The 21,853-nt window shown below is 43.7% G+C and overlaps 1 protein-coding gene across 3 annotated transcripts in view; it reads right to left on the bottom strand.

The window, feature by feature from the left end:
- DEG8 (Trypsin family protein with PDZ domain-containing protein) overlaps positions 1–21,853 on the bottom strand; it is a 172,309-nt gene that overhangs the window by 99,849 nt on the left and 50,607 nt on the right. For all 3 annotated transcript variants that reach the window (XR_015542445.1, XM_087388170.1, XM_087388169.1), the window contains exon 6: positions 4,275–4,350. Coding sequence is in view for 2 of the 3 variants with exons in the window: in XM_087388170.1 (XP_087244296.1) it covers positions 4,275–4,350 (76 nt within the window). In the remaining variant the exon portion in view is untranslated. The remainder of the gene's footprint in view (positions 1–4,274; positions 4,351–21,853) is intronic.

Here is a 21,853-nt window from a genome sequence, read left to right as displayed (position 1 = left end):
ATACTGAAATTTTCAGTTGATGTAATTGTAGCACCTTATTTTGAGGTTGCTACTCATATAATATAACCAATCACAGATTTCACCAAAAAAAAAAAATGTGTGTGTGTGTGTGTGTGAGAGAGAGAGAGAGAGAGCTTCTTGCTAGATCCCTACAATTATTCCTCGCTAGGTCTGATGGTGCCGCTTTGCTTCATGCTCCAAAGGAATTGGTTGGACCACCTCCCCCCCATATCCACCTAGTGTCCTTGTGAATTCCAAACATCTCATTACTTACACCTCTTGGGATAAATGTGATCAAGGGCTTGCTCTAAGGTGCATATGTGCATCTAAGGGAGTCACATGTGTGTGTGTGTGTGTGTGTGTGTGTGTGTGTGTGTGTGTAGTAGAAGCACACCTAGTGCTATGAAGTGTCTAGTTTATGACATAAGTGATGATGTAAGTACAAAGGCCCCCACATGGGAGGTTCCTTTGATTTAGCTAGTTCCGATGATGTAGGGGCTCATTGCCACTGATGTAGGGAAGGTGCCTATGATCTAGGCCACCCTCTCCCCATTTCTATGAGAGAGAGTCACCTCTCTCACAATCAATAGAACACTCATTTCTATATCTCATGTGTTCTCACTCCTTGCCATGATGCACCTCTTCTATCCCACTCACCTCTTCATTTGGTATCAGAGCTTTAGGTTCTAGATCTAGCTTAGGCTAGCATTAGATGCTCCCTAGTATGAATTCTTAGACTTTTTCAAGCTTCTTCAGAGCTCAAGTATCCCCTTGATAGGACGAAACTTCAGCCCAGAGCGTTTTCAAAATTGATCCCGCTAGCGCCGGTGCCGACAGTTTCTTCACTCCATGAAATTTCACGCAATTCCGCCCAATTTCGCAACTATTTGTTAATCCCTTCTAGCCATTGGTGAGCGATGTTATGACAAATCTTTTGCTGAAATTTGATGACAAATGGTCCACAAAATCAGCCGGAATCATCAAAAACACAGTCAATATTGAAGGGCTTCTATGTGGCAACATGATGAACGATTGCGCGATTCCTCTTAGCAGAATTCAAGTTGATATGTAGGCTTTTATTCTGCACTGAAAGCCCCTTGAAATCTGCTACGAGCTGTGCAAATCTTGGGCTCCAAATTTTCAGTTTGATGGTTGAAGATTTTTGACTGATTTATGATGATAATGGTTGACCAGTCAACTGTGTGATGGAGGTTTTAGTCTTACTGCTCATTTACTGAGTTTTTCAGTTGATCGTAACTTTGGTTGAGTATAAACATCATTTAGGAATTATTTTTCAAAGGATTATGAGAGTTTTATGATGATAAATAGCCACTTGTAAGAGTATAGACACTGCCTTATTTAAAGGTAAGAACTACTCAAATGGCATTCTCTTATAAATCACAATATGATCAAATGCCCAATATGAAGCATGAATATTTCAAAAATCTCATGAAGACCTTCATCAACAACAAAGACAAATTGAAGTGCTCAGGACAAGGTGTGAACAGACATGCCAACATATATGGAGATGAGCAAGTATGGTATGCATATGGTGAGACAAACTTTACGGAATACTCCTCTACAATCATGAAGTTTATGATCACTCATAGTGGTGAACAAATGGATGCAAATGTTGATGACTATGTTTCAAAGTATGTTTCCTTTTGGAAATGTTTTGTACTTCTCAAGAACAACATTCTTGCTCATGAGATATTCCTAATGCTACCATTGAAAAAGGGAGATCTACTCTCTTCACATTTTAATTTCATGCCAACTTCATTGGCAAATGACAAGATGTATATGGATGTCAAGATCAACATTGAAGGCTTCCTCAAAGTTTTCAAGATGAAGGATGATACTCATATTGCTTGTGAGTCTCTTCAACAAGAGCCATCACTTTTGGACACTAGAAAGCTTGAAGACGATCAAGCATTTACAAAGAATGCCAAGGCAAATCTGATTGAGGAAAGTACTTCAACAAATGCACAATCAAACTTTGTGGTAGAAGACAAGGACTATGCCTTTTGAGCACTTTGTCTTTGAATTTTTGTTTATCATCACTTGGTTAAATTTTGAGGTTCTCCGCCTGGAGTAGTACTCCAAAAAGAATGTTATGTGTTTTGTCTTTTGTGAATCACCTTTGGTCACCATATGATGTAGGCCATGTGATATGTGTTTGCTCCCATGATACCTCTTGCAGACATGAGAAACTAGGTCCACACAAAGGCCTAAGATTCATCCTTGTACATGCCAAGGAGAGAACCATTTTGGGGGGGTCTATCTCATTTTTGTAAACCTTGACCCTTGGGCACCTTTGCTACCATGAGATCCTAGCCACAGATTTATCCTTGACCACCATGAGATGGCATGAGAAACTATGTGACTAGATGTATCCTTGACATAGCAAGAGGCAAATCCTTGAGGGGGGGTATATTGGGATAAATGTGATCAAGGGCTTGCTCTAAGGTACATATGTGCATCTAGGGGAGTCACGTGTGTGTGTGTGTAGTGGAAGCACACCTAGTGCTATGAGGTGTCTAGTCTATGACGTTCGTGATGATGTAAGTACAAAGGCTCCCACATGGAAGGTTCCTTTGATTTAGCTAGTTCCTATGATGTAGGGGCTGATTGCCACTGATATAGGCAAAATTATTGAACATCGTCTTGCCAAGAAGGGTCTCAACATCCTATGTACTTACGTGGGCCAGCTCAAGTTAAAGGTGAACTTAGCTCTCTTTGCTGAACCATTTCGACAACCTCTCTGTCCCGAGGAGATCCTCACTATATTTGCCGACAAAACCTTTTCTCTCCTTGCAATTATTAAGAGAGGCTTTCTCCCGACCTGCAACCTTCAACCCTCCTCCTCCACCCCCTCCATACTTGCCCCTTACCAAGGCACAACTAGTAGTATCCCAGCCACACATGCTTCAGTTGCGCCCAGCCAACCACCCCTCAACAAGGTGCCCTAAGAGTGGCTCTGTCCATGGCTTCCATCACGTCCTTGCCACTTGGGACCTAGCTAGCCAAGGTCAACCCCAACCAACTGGTTGTGCTAGTCGCCATTCTCAACAAGGAAAACATGAATTCGCTTCAAAGTCAAGGCTCCACGAAGATGTTGAAGGTCATGTGAGGGTATCCAGTTTTAAAGAACAGGAAGTACAGATGGATTGCCTACCTCCTCATAATTTCCATGCCCCCTAGAGGACGATGCCATTGATGTTTCGTATACAGTAGCATGGTTTCCACTCTCAAAAAATATAAAAATCGCCTCTCATGCTACATGCACATCAATTCCTTCATAGTGAGATGCTAGTTGTAATATCAGATAAGATGATCTAAATCCCGTGCACGTAGACAATCATACAGCAATGACTAGAGGTCCTTGCTTTTGGGACTGTTTCTTGTAATATAATCTTCACTCGATTTCACCCCCCCCCCCAAAAAAAAAGAGAGAATATTGGATTATGGAATGGTAAATTGGAATCAGAAGACACTAAAAAGATAAGATATTTTGGCTGAAAGTGTCTAGGGACCTTAGCTGGAGAAAATCCAATCACATGATCCTACCTCGTATAGTAAAGCATGTTCCCCTGAGGGTGTCCCTAGGTAAGGATCAAGGACAACGAGAAGAAGCTGAAATCAAGCAGCATGCCCCCCTCCAAATCCTACCTCATATAGTAAAGCATGTTCCCCTGAGGCTCCCTAGGTAAGGATCAAGGACAATGAGAAGACACTGAAATCAAGCAGCATGCCCCCTTCCAAATACACTAGATTGAGTGTAAGCACATTAACAGTCTTTCATGCTCTCAACCCAAGAAGTACGGCACTGAGAAAGCAGGGATTTCCCTAAGCCATGTGCGAACTCTAAGCCACGATGCTTTTTCTTTGACTATCTGCCAAAATCTCTCACCTCACCATTCATGGCCAGAAACTGGAATAATTTTGTTTACACAAAAACATACGTTAAGAAAAAGGTTCCAGAATACACGTGTAGCTTTTTAAAGTAGCAGTTAAAAGTGCGAGTCCTTTGTTGTCCCATATCATAGTGCAACTCTACTCTCTTGTGAAGGTTGAGGTAATTTTCCCTCTTTTATCAACTTTGAAAAGGCATGATTATTTGCATTTCAGTCTATAGTAGTCAGCTTCTACATGACACATTGTTTTTATGATGTAGTAGTCAGCTTCTACATGACATGTTGTTCTTTATGCTGTAAAACATGATGCTCTCGCCATCTTTCTTTCCACCAGTTGTTGCTGAAAGGAACAGCATATACCCATTTGCAGTTAGGAGCGTAACGCTTGCAACCACTTGGCCAGGGCTAAGATTTCGTGATAGGGAGCTCCCAATTACTGCAACACAAAGAGAACAAGCTATATTAAATATTTGCCTCTTCTTTAAGGATCTCCTATTCTAAATAATAAAAAGACTCATAACAAGAAGGCCTTCAGTAAAACAACCAGAAGGTAAGTCACATTTTGGATACAAACACAAAAGGGCAGAAAGAAAGATCTTATCCAGGACTGTACATATGGCCATCTAACCAACTAATAATGGTATTATGAGCATGGCTCTCAGAAGTTGTAGTCTATATTTTAAGGTAATGCAAAGTAAGGACTGTTATTCTCGTCAAAAGGTATTGTAAAGAAGCCATCCAAGAAAGTGATTTAGACAATGATTTGGTTATCATGAACCCATTCTGGTGCACAGTCACACTTCTTTCACGAGTCCAACAAGATGGAGGATGTAATATCATGAGATATAGGTCCTTGCAACATTGAATACATCTCCCTGAACATAACCTTAGGGCGTATCTCAAGTACAAAAACATGTATCTTTCACTGGTTATTTCCAAAGATCACCTCTCTATAATCGCCCTTTTTGCATAAAGTACGCTTTTTCAATAAATAAGATATTGATGAGCAAGGGTTGATCATCAGGAGAAGGTTGAGATCCTTGATAGCAAAAACGTTCTATCATTCTACACATGTTCTAGTACTAATCATGCTTGACAATAGGGAGCCAGTCCAAATGATGCTCCTATAGAGGGCCCATTCTCCACACGTAGAAGGAAAAAGTCCCTCTTTCTTTTGGATGAGGGCTTTTGAGCGAAGTAGTGAACTTGTTGCCTGAATCAAAGCAGGCCACTTCAAAAGCTATTGTAATCGCTTAAAGAGTTGTTTCCCTAGCAGACTCTAAAGTTTGTTACAAGATCTATCTTATCTTCGGGAGCTCATCCGGAAGATTAGTAAAAATATAATTTGAGAAAGATCAAAGATAAGTTGTCTTTTCTTGAGTAGGTGATAAGTAGATGACTCTTTCTAGCAACTATCATTATTATTGGAAAACAAATAGGAGCAAAAAATCTATGTTCACATTCGTCAAAGGCTAAATATACCTTACCAAGGGAAAAATATTTCTCATTGTCCATACAATAAAGAAATCTTTGAGCTCGAACAGGAGGGTGTGGTCAATAAAGTTGAGTGATAGGTTTCTCTTTGTGTGCAGGGGCATCCCATGTGTCACAATAGCACCACTATGATCAACTCTGAGAAATTTTGGTAGCCCCTTAAATATGGAGCCTTCAACTTTTGTGGAGCAAGCCTCCATGTGGACTTTTGTTGATATAGCCACCAAGGCATGTTATATGCGAGGCTCTACCTTAATAAATCATAAGCAAATTTGGTATCAAACAAGAAAATTGTAGGACGATCGAATATTGGACCCATTTCAGGATACAAGGCTCTTTAAAGATTAAGGGAAAGTGTTTGCATAAGGATAGTAAATAAGGGAATCGAGAAAACGGTAAGGGGACTGAAGCACCCAAAAGTCATCGAACCCCCTTCGAGAAAAAAGTATGTCTGAGCCACCTATGTCTAGCCAACAAAACCCACCTTTGAACCAAAGATACATTGGACCCATCCCCCAACAACGGCAATTTGAAGTCCTCCTAGGACAGTGGAGTGTGTCACATTGGAGTAAGAGCACAAGGCAAAACTACAATCATAGCCACAAGAAGAAGCGGGAGCACCTAATGAGTCAAGAGAAATAGGAAAGCATCATGAGAAGAATGTTGTATAGAGTAGTCAAAGCATCAACCCAAGAAAGAACCAATGAGGAGCATCTCATATACAGCCACAAAATGGGAAGCTACCAACGGCTTTGTGGAGAATAGGATGAGAGGATGAGACTTCACATAAAGAGCTACAACGATCAATGGAAGCAAAAGGAGACTTGATGGGGCCAATAAGAGAGAAGACTCCTTTGATAGTGCACGGATGGAGATATAGCAAGGAAGGAGACCATGAGGGGACATTTCAATAGATTGAGGGTGGAGGAAGTTGTGTACATATACATGGGAGCAAACAGAGAAACGGGAGTTAAAGCGTTGAGAAGGTTGGAGTTACGCACTCAAAAGCTAGAAACCATAATTTTACAAGATGGGAGTTCGAGCACACCTCACAACATTTTGATAATCATGGTGAGAGACCAGTTGCGTGAGAAAGTCATTGATATGATATTTTCAGTGTTGGAAAATGTTCTTGCATTCTTTAGAAGCGATGTTGTGTTAGGGTTCTCTTTATAGATATTGCTCCAACATTGCTCCAAAGAGAGGCCTTGTCAGACCTGGAGTTGAGCATTAGCTAAGTCTACTCAGTAGAGTGTTAGAGCTAGCTCACTCCTTAGTTGCAATTGCGTAAGCCTTATTCGTATGCAATCTTGGTAAGGTTTTAAGAAAGCAACCCACAATTGGCGCGGTTCAGCAAGACATTTCAAAGGTATCTTACAAGAATAAAGAGGAAATTCTGAGCAAGCACAAACAATTTTAGGCGTGTCCACTCACGTCACAATTCCATCAAATAAGCATCCTCAAACAATACATAGAGTTGGGCTGCATTGCAATTTCAATCGAATTTGCATCGTCGAACCATGCCCCGAGTGAGGCTATAGTTGAGCTTCCTTTGGCTACCAACTTCGATCAGACTCTCAACGCTTTAGAAAGAAAGAAATATAGGAAAATTAATTCACATTTGGCAAAGACCACAACCTATCACACCAAAGTCTCAAGCTCATACACCTTGCATAGGGGAACTAGAGGTGCCTACCACACCTCTACAAAATGTAATGTGAACATTCAAAAATGAAAACAAAACCCTTGGAAAATTTAACCACACTATTCGACCTTGATACGTTTCAAAAAGTGAGCGCAATCTACTGTCGGCTATGACAAGCAATGGAAGCTCAAAAATGGAAGCAAGAAGGAGAACAACGAGATGATGTATTAGATTGCTGCAAAAACTAAAGTGTGGAGGCTCGACGGAGAGCCAACATAACAGAACCCTAGGGCTAACTGCCCTAACTGGACTAAGTGTCCTAACTAACCTAGATGGTACATAAACTAACTGTACCAATAGTCCTAACTGACTATAACTAGGGCTACAAGGAAAATACCAAGGTATAAGTGGCATCTATCGATAGCCCATAAGATGGCCTACAAACCCCCCTCCATAGTATGGGCTGAAGTATCCTGGACATGGCTCTGGATACCTAAATATCTAGTGTCATGGTTGCACATGTTTGTCCCGTAGGAATATAGCAACCTATGGCTGTACAGAGTACAACAAATCAAGTTACAAAAGATACTAGGTTTAAAGCTTGCTGAAAAGCCTCAAACTTAGGTCGAGGTAGAGCCTTCGTAAAAAGATCTGCCAAGTTGTCCTCAGTGGGAACATAGGACAACTCAATATCACCTACTGATAATCCCTGTCTGACATAGTGATAGTGAACCTCAATGTGCTTTGTGCGAGCATGGAAAACTGGATTCCGTGCAACAGCCAAAGCACTCTGACTATCAGTGAAGATGGCGAGAGGAGCAGTCTAACATGCACAAAGATCTGCAAGTAGCTTCCGAAGCCAAACACACTCCACTGTAGCTGTAAAAGTTGCTCTGTACTCAACTTCACAGCTAGAAGTAGCAACTGTACTCTGCTTCTTGCTGAACCAAGAAACACATGAAGTACCAAGCATAAAACAGTTGCCACTATGTGACACACGAGTGTCAGAACCACCAGCCCAATCACTATCAGTGAATCCATGCATGACAAGTGAAGTATCAACCCCATAAAGAAGGCCTAAATGCTGAGTGCCTTTAAGATATCTGAAAACACGCTTCACAGCATGACAATGGTGCATGGATAGGCTGTGCATATATCTGCTCAACTATGAGACATCATACTGTAGATCAGGTCTCGTATGGCATAAGTAAATCAAAAAACCAACTGCCTGTTGATAGAGAGTGACATCACATGTACCGCTGCCATCCTCAAAAGAGAAGTGAAAACCAGTCTCTAATGGTGTAGATACTCACTTGCAATCCTCAAACTGAAAACGTTGCAAAAGTTGTCCAATGTACTTGGATTGTGACATCAAAATGCCCCCCTCACTGCTAGCAAATTGGATGCCCAAATAGTAGTGCAGAAGACCAAGATCAGACATAGCAAATGTATGCAGCAAATCAAGCTTAAAATCTGCAATTTGCTGAGTATGTGTCCCAGTCACAAGCATGTCATCCACATAAAGGACTAAAAACAGGAAATCTGTCCCACGCTTGCAGAAGTAAAGGATAGCCTCTGTAGGGCTGTTTGAAAGCCAAGTGTGAGCAAATGATTATGAATTCTCGAATACCAAGCCCGAGGTGCGTGCTTCAATCCATAGAGGGCCTTTTTCAAGCGGCATACCTTCCTTTCAGAACCTTCAACCTCAAAGCCAGGAGGTTGGGTAACATAGACCTCTTCCTGCAAATGCCCATGAAAGAAACTTGTCTTAATATCAAGCTGATGTATCTACCAATGAAAGTGGGCAGCAAAGGCAATAACAATGCGAATAGTAGTGATCCTGGAATTGTGAGGAAAAGTCTCCTAAAAGTCAATGCCATGCTGCTGAGCATAGCCCTTAGCAACAAGACGAGCTTTGTAACAGTTCACTGAACCATTAGCTTTACGTTTGATATTGTAAACCCACTTAGTTCCAATAGCATTCTTGCCATGAGGCAAATCACACAACTCCCAAGTGTTATTCTGATGGATAGAATCCAATTCACTTGCATGGCCTTCATCCAACAATCATTCTGAAAGGCATCTTGATGACATAAGGGCTCTTACTTGCATGTTGTAGCAACCAAAGCATAAGCAATAAAACTAGCATGCTCTTTCCGGACAGTGCTCTCGTACGGGCTGGCAGAGGAGTGTCTTGTTTGCTGTGTTTTAATGTGTCAAGGAGCCAACGGGGTGCCTTTTTGGGCTCCAGAATTTTTGCCCTTTACTCGTCAAGAGCCTTGTGCAAATGATCCTGATCAATGAGAGGCATCTCAGGCTGAAATTCTGGCTGCACATGTGGCTGCAAATGACCAACAGATGGAGCAGATACTACCTCAGATAGAGCATCATCCCGAGCATCGCATGGAAACAAAGGCATCAAATTGTCAAATTTGTCAGAGGCATCAACAACAAGCTGTTTTTGACAGTCCGGCAAAGGCATAGTGGAAGATTCATCAAACACAACATCCCGACTGACAAAACACTTGCCTGTGCGGGGCTGATATAGCTTATAGCCCTTGCTCTCTGAACTATACCCAAGAGAAATGCACTTGACAGCTTTATCATCCAGCTCAGTGTCTTTCTATGAAGGCACATGAGCATAAGCTAAGCATCCAAAAAACCTCATGTGGCTTATGACAGGGTGGACTGGGGTTTCTTCGAAGGCACTATGAGGAGGCTAGGCTTCAGTGATAGATAGATTTTATGGGTCTCCCTTTACTCTCACTATACTGGCAGGATGGTGGTCTGTGGAGGCAGAGGACTGGCTTTTCAGCTATCCAGATCGGTACGACAGGGATGCCCGCTTGCACCTTACCTTTTCCTTTTCGTAGCGGAGGCTACGGGATACTTTATGCACGCTACCAGTCATGGCACTTTGGGCCTTCATCTGCCTATCCGGCAGGAGCAGGAGCTTCTGGACACTGAGCTTGCTGATGATACGGCACTGACATTCAGAGGAGATGCATATAGTCTTGCTACTGCTGCAGATTCAATTGACAAGTTCTGCCTAGCCTCAGGGGGACTTGTCAATTGGAACAAATCAAAAGGCATCTGGACTGGAGCTCAGCAGGATACCCCAGCATGGGGAGGAGACAGAGGCTTTGTATGGATACCCAGAGGCACCTCCACGAGATATCTAGGCTTCCAGGTTGGCATCGAGGTGTCCCCGACGCAACAATTTGCCCCAGTTCTTGAGAGTATCCGAAGAAAGCTAGCCTACTGCAGTACCGCTAGACTCTCTTTGGCCGGAAGAGCGCTGGTACTCAACCAGGTTTTACTAGCGACTATGTGGTACGTTGCGTCATGTTGGTGTTTTCATGCTGACTCGATTCGTTAGGTGAGGAGATTGCTTCGGAACATTCTGTGGAGCGGTGGTGATGGTTCTGAGGACACTAGGGCCAGAGTTTCATGGGATGCTATCACTTTACCTTTTTCGCAGGGAGGACTTGGGGTTCTTGATCCGGAGATGCAGAGCAGAGCCCTTTTAGTCAAACTTCTTGTTAGAGGTTTGACTCCAGGAGATCAGCCGTGGAAGTAGTTCCTACTGCATGGGATTCACCAGTGCACCCCCAGAGCAGCAGGTCAGTGGGCAGGTAGAGTCAGTTGGATCTTCCTGACGGACCAGCATTCTCAGCCTTCCTCACCACTTGTGAAAAGGCTTATTCAGATATGGGATCATTTTCGACAGCACCTCATCAGAGCAGTTCCCTCCTCCAGAGAGGAAATTGCTCGACAGCCACTTTACCATAACCCCCTGGTTAGGTACCAGGGATCTTCCCTTGGTACAGAACTTAGGACTCCCTTGGCCAGATGGCATGCTCAGGGGGTTGTGACAGTCGAAGATTGGTTCAGGGGGGGTGTGGAGATGTCAGAGGAGGTGATCAGAGATAGACATGGGCCACTTGGACAGATTGCTGCCACCAGATTAGTGATCATGAGAGCTATTCCTCAGGAGTGGAGGGATAAACTTACAGATCCAGCTTATGTTGATCCCATTTCTACTTGGTCAGGTTGTTTTAGTGAGGCTGGGCTATGCATTGGAGTTCGTTTAGGACCGGCACCGTTTATTTATTTTGAGACGGACTCCTCTCAAAGATTGTATCCCACTCAGCCCCTGGATCATCAGGAGCTTCTTTGGCAGAGAGTCACGGTCATTGGTTGCCTGGGTAAGGAATGGGCCACAGATCCTTCCAGGTTGACCATTGCAGAGGATATTAGATGGAGACTTTGTATTTTTCAGGGTCGACCTCTTGCAGAGCTTGACTGGGACCCAAGTGAGTGGGCATGGCCTACTCCGGTGGCAGGCGTTCGTCCTCTTTCTTTTTTCCAGTACTCGACGAGGGCAGGTTACAAGCTTCAGCAGAGAGACTCTCATCACCTACCATCTGCCTCCCAGCATTGGCACGCACAGGGACTTACTGCAGAGCTCTTGCTAAGCTACTGGACCACTTTTGGGGCATCAGTAGAGCCAAGAAAGTCTCCTACTTTCTTTGGCTCACTATACATAGGGGCATACCTGTGGGTACTTGGCTCCAGCAGATGGGTAGACCCTCCTTGTGTATGCGTTGTCAGCTTGCAGAGGAATCTAGCAAGCATTGTTTATGGAGTTGCACCAGCTCTAGAGTGGTATGGACAGGTATCTTCAAGTTGTTCTCATATGTTACATCTGAGTCCTTTCTGATGACTTGGGGCGCTGCTCTTTGGGGGAGAGGACCTGGAGCCTTTACTCTCTTTGAGTCAGAGCCACGAGACCACGGTTTCTTCATGCAGCGTCGCCAGAGACGGGGTCCCACGGAGGCCAGCATCATGGAGCCACAGGATTTACTTTTGGTACCGGTACCACAAGATTCCATGCCTACTTCAGCCTGGGAGGTGATTTCCAGCATTACCCTATGGCGGATATGGTGTTCGCAATGTTCTTTTGTCCTTGGGGGCCATTTATGCACGGACGCTGACACTCTCGCTTCCATTTGGGCGGAGATTATCTTCACTCTCAGGAGTCAAGGGGAGCGGTGTACAGGCACCTCTTTGGCAGCTCGTGGGAGAATTATATCCTTCATGAGGACATGGGACTACTCTTTATTTTTTCACTTGACCCCTTTTGGGATGTCGTGGCATTTTAGACCACCTCCATGGCTTTTTTGCCACATTGTTGAGGCTAGGGATAGAGTACTTTCTCTCCCACCTGTTGTATAATTTGTTTTGAATGGAATATATTTATTTTATTTTTTTATTCAAAAGTCCTCATGTGGGAAATGCGAGGCTTACGACCCGTCCAAGCCTCATAAGGTAAGATAGTCTCCAATGCCTTTGTAGGACATCAGTTTAAGATGTAATTTGCACACATGACCGCATCCAACCACAAATTATTAGGCAAATGTTTGCCTTTCAACATGCATCTGGCCATTTCCATCACTGATCTATTCTTCCGCTCAGCCACCGTTTTCTATTGAGGAGTATAAGGCACCGTGCATCGATGATTGATGCCACACGAAGCCAAAAAAACAGCAAACTCCTTCGACCCCCCCCATGTCTGTATTAAGGTGAGCAATGTGCAGCCCACTATCATTCTCAGCCAAGGCAATAAAGTGCTTGAAGCATGAAGAAACTTCAGATTTGGATTTCAATGCAAAAATCCAAGTGTATATGCTGAAATCATCAATAAAAGTGACAAAATAGTAGAACCCCCCTGGAGCTGCAACCCTCATGGCCACAAACATCACTATGAACCACATAAAGCTTGCGTGAAGCACCAACTCTCCCATCCTTGGGAAACGCAGCACGGTGCATCTTTCCAAGCAAGCATGGTTCACAAACATGTTTGGTAGGCATATGCATTTTGGAAAGATCCACAACCATATCTTCCTTATATAACTTCACCAAGGCTCCAAAATTGAGATGTCCAAACCTCTCATGCCACAAATGAGTATCTGCCATGGTAGAATCAAGAGCAAAAGCATGTGCATCGGCAAGTGTAGCATCACCATCCAAACATCTGACATAAGCATCAAGTCTATAACACCTCTAGACAATGTGCCAATCAAAACCATGGTAAAGGCATGTGTAGCATCATACACTGCACACCTAACACCATCAAAAAGAACCTGAAAGCCACATGTAGCAATGGCTGAAATAGAAATGAGGTTCTTACGAATGCCTGGAACATAAAGCACATGCTCTAGAGTAACAATACTACCAGCAACGTGCCCAATACCTTTCATGGTATATGATGCATTATTGGCACATGTGACACTGCCTCCCTGAGATGTAAGCTCCAATGAGCTGAATAACTATGCAGAAAGTGATGTACTTGCTAGCACCACTATCAAAGAACCAAGCATCACGAACATCTGAAACTGCCATACAAGCATCATGAACATCAGGATTATACAGACATGTAAACAAGAAAGCCCAATGCTGGTCTTGTGCGAAATTAGCGGACTCATGTCGATCTTCTGCACTAGAAGAACGCACTAGAAGAACCAAATACTGCAAGACCAAACTCTTTCTTTTTCTTTTCACATGCTATGCGCTTCCTGCATTCAGAAATATCATGCCCACGTTTCTTGCAATAATTACATCTCTTCTTCTTTTATTATCCCTTGAAGAAGAGGCACCATGTGAATGATCAGCATGGGAATGAGAGGGTTTTCCAGCTGAAACCTTGCCTTTACCTTTGTGTTTGTGATGGGCAGCAAATGCTTGATCACTAGCCATAGAAGCATTGCGATTCACACAACTTTACTCCTCCTAAAGAAGAAGAGCAACCAACTGGTCAAATGAGAAATGATTGGCATCACCCCCTGCAACCAACCTCAATGTAGTAGCAAAGCCTTGATATGAAAGGGTATTAGAAACAAGCTGAGAATCAGGCATAATCTCATCAATGTTGGCCAACTGCTCTTTCAAATCCTTCCCATTAGTGAGATAGGCATCCATGTTACCACCCTCATCAAGCTTCAAATCTTTCAACTGCTTGCGGAGATAGGTAACCCTCGCATCATTCCGCACCTGATACAAAAATGCAAGCTAATCCCATGCTTGCTTAGCGGTCTTGCAAGACTGGATATGAGGGATAATAACCCGTTTCACTGAAGAGCAATCAAGGCATGTGCTTTGGCATCACAACCATCTCACTGAATTTGCTCCTGTGAAGGAGGCAAAGTACATCTCTTCTTCTTTTTGTTATCACCTGAAGAAGAGGCACCATGTGAATGATCAGCATGGGAATGAGAGGATTTTCCAACTGAAACCTTGCCTTTACCTTTGTGTTTGTGATGGGCAGCAAATGCTTGATCACTAGCCATAGAAGCATTGTGATTCGCACGACTTTGCTCCTCCTAAAGAAGAAGAGCAACCAACTGGTCAAATGAGAAATGATTGGCAACACCCCCTGCAACCAACCTCAATGTAGTAGCAAACCCTTGATATGAATCAGGCAACCCATCAAGGCTATTAGAAACAAGCTGAGAATCAGGCATAATCTCATCAGTGTTGGCCAATTGCTCTTTCAAATCCTTCACATTAGTGAGATAGGCATCCATGTTACCACCCACATCAAGCTTCAAATCTTTCAACTCCTAGCGGAGATAGGCAACAGTCACCTCATTCCGCACCTGAAACAAAGATGCAAGCTGATCCCATGCTTGCTTAGCTGTCTTGCAAGACCGGATAGGAGGGATAATAACCCATTTCACTGAAAGATCAATCAAGGCATGTGCTTTGACATCATGACCATCCCACTGAATTTGCTCTTGTGAAGGAAGTCCCATAGGCAAAGCACCTGTAGCAGAAGGTGCGGGTGTCCTGGAAGTAGCATTAGAACCATCACCTGAAGACCCATCACCTAAAGAACCAGAGGCTGTAGGTGTACCACCAAAAGTAACAATGCGTGTACACCTGGCCTCAAAACCTGAAACAATATGCCATAGATTCTTGGCAACCAAAACATGTCCCATCATGTATGACCACATGGGATAATTGGTGCCATCAAGCTTGTCATCAACCCCGAGCATCCCAAACAAATCATCTTTGCCACCAGACATGGTGCTGAAATACAAGATAAATGCACCAAATGGCAAAGCAAATGAGAGAAAGAAAACCTGTCAAAATCGAGTAACAAAAATCTGCCCAAGCTTCAAAGCTTATGCCTTCAAGAGACTCTGCTGTCCCAAGGTGTACCGGCAAGAAATATCCCCAAAGGCAACACGAGGCCTTCCAAGGCAACACGAGGCCTTTCCAAAATGCAAATGAAGCAGAAATTGGAAAGAACCAATGCAACAACGGCTTACCCAATGATGTAGCCCGAAAGGACAGTAGTGAAAGACTGAATGCGAGCAAATGAGGGCTGGAAATGAGAATTACAGCAAAAGAAAATGCTCCCGCAAAGGAGGAGAGCATAGTTGAAACCGTACGTGTATGGTCGTCCATACCGTACGGATTCCATACACATACGGAATACAATTCTGTACGCGTGTTTTTTTGGGGCAAAAAAATATACTTACCACAGTCCGCCCGTACGGCCATTCGTCTCCAATTTGCAGCAGCAGGCGCCGTCCTCCACGCTCCAACCTCCACCCTTGACCCTTGGCCCTTGAAAGTTGAGCCCAGCCGTACGGCCCGTACCATTTCCGTACAACCTTGGCCCTTGAGCCCAGCCATACAATCTCTATACAAGCTACAGCCAAGCTGCCAGCCGTACAGCCAGCGTACCAAGTCTTGCAGGCTGCCGTACAGCCACCCCTCCAAGCACCCGTGACCCAAGATCCAAGGCAGGCTGCATCCTTCCACTATCCAGACTTCAAACTCCACCTTGAGCTCTCGAGTCTCAAGCTTCAGCTACCTAGGTCCTGGCCTTCAGCAAGAGAAGATTCTCTGAGCTCTTGTGACTCTTAGCCTTCAAGATTCGATTGAAGGAGGACCGAGGGGACCACTGACTCCCTCTTATCTCTTCCAAGTTCCATGTTATCTGTTGAATTTGGGGCCTTGATTTCTTCTCAATGCTCATTCTGAAATTCGGATTCTCATCTCTCTCTCTCTCTCTCTCTCTCTCTCTCTCTCGATGTCCCATGGGCCCATTTTGGCCTTTAGTGGACAATAATACACTTTCTTTCTTTCTTTCTTTCTCTCTCTCTCTCTCTCTCGCAGATGGGAAGAAAGAAAGGAGAAGAATGGGAATTTGTGGAGACACTGAAGCCTTTGGGAAAGGGGCAGTTCACTTGTAAATGCAAGTGCTGCCCTCACAAATGGTATGGAGGACCTACCCGCATAAGAGCACACTTTCTTGGGCTGACAAGCCTTGGGGTTGACCCTTGCTCTGAGGCGTTGCCACACAAGCGCTACTTCCCTCGGATATCCTTGCCATGCTTGCTGCTCCAGATCTGCCTCTTCTAGGCCAAATCCATGCTCTATGCATCTCTTTCTTCTTCTGGCTTTCAGCTACATCTGTTATAGCCATTATGGTCCCTCCAAGTACATCTCTTTTCTTTTCTCTTTTCCTGTCCACATGGCAGACATAACCCTGCCCATGTGTCAGTCTCTCAAGACCCAAGTTCACCCCCCCCATGCATGGGGGCTTATAGATGGAGAGGTGCCCTTTCCAACACTCAAGTCTACTTTGATGTGTATGATTAATTGCACTTGGCAAATTCAACAAAAGCCGGATACATGGAAGAAAGGGCTTGTTAAGCTTCTCCTAAAGAAGCAGATATGAGAATCATTGGCTGATTGGAGGCCTACCACTCTCATGCCAATTATTTATAAGATATCACCAAAATGGTAGTTGATCACATCAAAGGATATTTACATGATGGCCTTCATCCAACTCAATATGGGTTTGTTCCTCAAGGGCATATCACTGATAATATTGCAAATGCCTATGTGGGGATAGAATATATGCAAAATACACGGAGCACAATGTGCTATTATTGCAAGTTGACATTGCCAAGGCTTTTGGCACGGTACGGATTTCATCTCGCAGATCATGCAGGCTTTGGGTTTTGGGCAAAAAATGCAGCATGTTATGTACTGGCTCTACAATGATAGTAAAATTGCCTGTATGTTGTCTGGGGATATTTCTGAAAATCGGACTCTCCATTGTACGGTCCGTCAGAGATGACCACTTAGTACGCTTTTGTATGCGATAGCCACGCATCCAATGCTTCAATACATGGATCATGTAGTGCCTAAGGCACTCAAGGAAGTAGAAGGGAGGTTTGCAATGCTAGAAACCAAGGTGGAGCACTTTAATGAGTTTGAAAGGATCCAAGCTACAGTGGTGGAATTGTATTTGTTGAAGCCCATCCAAGCACCGAAGCTAGCAAATTTACAATGGCATTCAAAGGGCCTTGAAGGTGCATGCATGGTAAAGGAGCCACTGCTAGAGGGTATAGCTTGGGGTATTCTATTGGCATTAGCTATCGTAGGATCACCAAATCATTACCAAACACCTGATCTTCCAATATTGATTATCTGCTTCTATTTCTAAGTAATCCCAGTCAAAGACTGAACCATAGCTTTCAATGATGGCCTCTTCAGAATCACTATTCCATTCAAGACCAGCCATAAACATTGGAACTTTCGATTCAATTGGAGTGAGAGAGACATACCACGTGGCATTTAGCACAATCCCATATGCAAGAAGAGGCATATAGGGGACTTAATGCATGCACATAAGATCTATTCTATTGAATGATGGACATTAGAGATTGTATGTCTTCTTTGCAAGGGTTTGTACTCCAAAACTATCACGCATATGTTGCATGGATTGGAAATTCATGGAAGTCGCCCTATGGTTGCTCAAGCATATGCTGATGATTCTTTTTTTACTCCAAAGAATACCGAGAGGGATCTTTCTTCCCTTATACATGCTCTATTATTGTATGGCCTGGCTGCTGGTCTACATGTGAATTTTCAGAAATCTAAGTTGTTGCCATTGCATTCTAAAGACTGGCATAGTCTTTTATGGTCAGGGAAATTGTCCTGCCTACTGACTTAGTTCGCCATCTTGGTTACCCTTTGGGCTGGATGATTACTCGTCGCCGACAAACTGACTGGTACTTGCAAAATTGAAGAAAAATCTTGAATACTGGAAATTAGCAACTTGGTCCTTGCATGTTCGCCTAAGAATAGTCCAATCTATTTAGTGGCATGAATTCCATTCTACCTACCTTTAATCATATTTGGCAAGGGAGATCTTCCATACTTTATGTCAGCCATTATGGAAACTTTTTGGGGGGCTAAACATGGCAGAAAAAGTTTGAGATTGCTTTCAGTGCAACATGTCTGTTCGCCAAAGATGCATGGGGGTTTAAATATTCTCAACATTCACGTGCATATCCTTGCTCATAAGGGGCAAATGGTGCTGCAATTTATGCAAGGAGATCAACCTTGGGCTGCCATGATGCGCTCTTGCTTTTACAAATCTCCACCTCTGCTTTTGGTTATTGGAAGCCAACTCAGTGGGATTTTCTTTTTGGCTCTATTGATAAAAAGATCAAAGGCTGTCCTTTGGTCTCCAACATGTTATTTGATTGGAAGCATATCCTCTCCCATCTAGAATGGCATGGCCATGACTCTTTGCAGGGCAATTCTTTAAGAGTATACATTGGTCAAAGGTCTTTGACCCTCCTCTAGCTTTGCAAGAACACAAAAGTTCTTACTTTATTACTTTCAAAGGGATCCGCTCCATGGCTGTTGTGATTCATGATGATGGTAACATGATATCTTTTCCTTTGGCTGCCAAACAATATTATTTAGGGATGCATTATCATCCTCTATGGCAAAAGATTGCTCAAATGCTTCGGCCTTTTCTGCCGGTGCCACCACTTGAGCTTCAGGATAGGCTTGAAGATTGGACTCTTTACTCTCCAGGTTCATCAGTGCGTCCCTTGAGGCTGTCCCACATTATAGTACTTTTCTTGTATAAAGTTTTGCAGCCCCCACCTGGGGTTTCTGTTAAGTCAAATCAGCTCTAGCACATGACTCGCCCACTAAAGTGGTGGCGCAAAAAATTGTGGTAGCTTTGGAGTTCCAAAGTTCCTCTTCGACAGCAAGATTTTTTGTGGCGGGTGATGCTGGGGGGTTCTTCCGTCACACGAGCCCACTCTATATCCGACAAGTCTGGCCCCCAGCAACGGCTGCCATACATCCCCACTGGGCGGACCAAGGAGTCAAAAAGCAGCCCCTTGGTCCGTGGATCTTGAAAGTGCGAGTGGAAACACTGCCTCTCTAGTCTGGCCAATGAAGCGTATCCCCTGTCCAGCCAAGCCTGCATCGCAGGTCTTATAGTGAGGATGGGTCCGGAGAAGACAACCCCAAGATACGTGTAGGGAGAATGTGAGTGATTGAGTGTGAAAGTGTGAGAAAGAATGAAAGAAATATTTGTTAATGTCTACAGAAGGCCTTATGGGCCTATAAGACAAAGTACACACCAACTACATATCTGACTTTTAGAAAGTCGAGGAGTACACATGGCATCTCAGCTCGAGATTATTTTAGCACACATCTATGTTCTAGTCCTATAGCAAAGTGGCCTTCATCACATAAGTTTAAGATTGAGAGTCTTTAGGTTTATATTTGAATTCTCTAATTAATGTTAATCCATCACTTTAGTGAGTTCAATATTCCTGTGTTTAAGAGAAAGAAAGAAAGTCTATAAATGTCCAAGGTAGACTAACAGGTCTATGGGACAGCAAAAAACTATCTAGTACATCTGCTTAAAGAGGGCACATAGCATCTCCCAGGAAGTGCAAAAGCAACTCCAGTTATTTTAGAGTACCAACATAATAATTATCTAAATTAACTTAATCGGCCATACCTCAGTTTAAGAATAAGAGTCTTTTGGTTTTGATTTAAATCTTTGATAATTGCTATGCCTTCACGGTATACTGCCCATTTTCCATCTTCTCTTCCAGCCTTAACCTTAGCTGACTCTGTTGCTTGATTCTTCAATTGAGCTCGTGTGAGCTCCTCAACTATCCAAACCTTAGTCCCTTTAAGCTTGTATGATTGTCGAAGAAGCTTGATCCGTACTCGTGATTTGATTGTAATGATAGCCTGTTCTCTCGAGTGTCGGATATTAGTTGCTCCATCATCCTCATCATCAGCTTTCCATTCAATACTAGGCATGGCTGCTTTGACAGGTGCTAAAGCTTCACTGAAGGAGTCCTCTTTGTGCCAGCCTTCAAGGAGTCCTCCTACTCTAAACTTCAGTGGGTTGTCACGTTTGGCTTTGTGTTCCTTGATGAGGTCAAATCGATCAAAGAGGAATCTCAGCAACAATGGACAACAAAATCAACAAAAGTGAAGTATATGGAGAGGTGCAAAAACAAGAAAAAAGGGCGGCTAATGCTCGATGTCTACGCATTGGAGGATTGGCATGAAGGGAACATGGCAGAAAATTTTGATAATATCATAGCAGCAACCCATCAGATTGAATGATTAAAGGATATAACCATTGTGGCTCCTATTGGGACACAAGCTAAAGTGGTACTCAATGACAGGAAAGCAAGAATCAAGATTCTCATGCAAAACAAGTAAGTTGAGAGGCACCAAGGTATGGATATCAGAGGAGCTCACCCCGCTTCAGCTCAAGATGAAGTCCATAGAATTGAACAAAGTGAAGGACGCTCGCAAAGAAGGGAAATGGGCTGTCTACAGAGATGGAAAAGCACTTATCAAAGATTTCCAAGCCCAATGACTCTCAGTCTTAAATTGATGTAATACAGGCTAACTTTCTCACCTAGTATAATGTAGCTTATCTCTAATAACTTTAGAGGTGGTTATATGCACTCCCAAGAGACTCTCAATCTGTAACTGATGTTTGGTGTTTACCCTTTTGGTGTGTGTGCTTTGTCTCATAGTCCCACGAGGGCTTCTGAAGATGTTTCTCTCTCTCTCTCTCTCTCTCTCTCTCTCTCTCTCTCATCCACTCTTAATAAAGCCCGTCGATCAGCCTGTCGATCAACCCGTCACTTAGCCCATTGCCCGAGCACAAGGTCGCCCTTTAGCAGATCTCCCGTTTGCAAGACATCCTTTTGCACAACACGCCCGTTAGCACATCACAAGGTCGCTTAGCCCTCTCCCTGTCTAGCCCTCTCCGCCTAGCAACAACTCATTGTCAACGAACCTGTCGAAGATCAGGTTGCGAACCCTAAATCCATCGCCAAGAAACTAGGTCATGAACCCTAAACGCACTGCTAGTACTTTGAAGTAGTTCGCGAGTTCTAGCTCCAACACCAGTTTGGGGTTCGACTTCATTTCAAGTTCGTCCTTATTCGTTCGCAGGTATTTTAGCTTGCAGGGCACTTCACTTAGGGTTTGTCCAATCGCAGCAACAGGTTTACGTTTTAACCCCCACTCTGGGTTGGGTTGAACCCCTAGCCCAGGTGGGGGTTAGTCTTAGCTGGGGGTTCTTTAGATATGGCCGACAGAGAGTGGCCTAGCCTCTCTTTGAAATCCTCCTCGAAATCTCCCTGTACCCAAAAATGACATGCGTGTACTTGGGTACATAGATTCAGACTATGCAGGGCATGTGGATAGTAGGAGATCCACTTTTGGTTATGTGTTCACCTTTGCAGGTGGTGCAGTGTCGTGGATGTCTCGCGCACAGAAGTGCGTTTCTTACCACAGAGGCTGATAATGTTGCAGCCATAGAGGGTTGCAAGGAGGCTATATGGCTTGATCGGCTAGTGGGAGATTTGGGGATTCATACAGGTGTACCGACATTGCATAGTGATTCCATGAGTGCTATTCAGCT

The sequence above is a fragment of the Dipteris shenzhenensis genome, chromosome 17 (assembly GCF_047967505.1).
Source record: "Dipteris shenzhenensis isolate YYH24624 ecotype China chromosome 17, Dip_SZ_1.0, whole genome shotgun sequence".
Classification (NCBI taxonomy): Eukaryota; Viridiplantae; Streptophyta; class Polypodiopsida; order Gleicheniales; family Dipteridaceae; genus Dipteris; species Dipteris shenzhenensis.
This window is presented reverse-complemented; position numbering and strand designations above follow the sequence as displayed.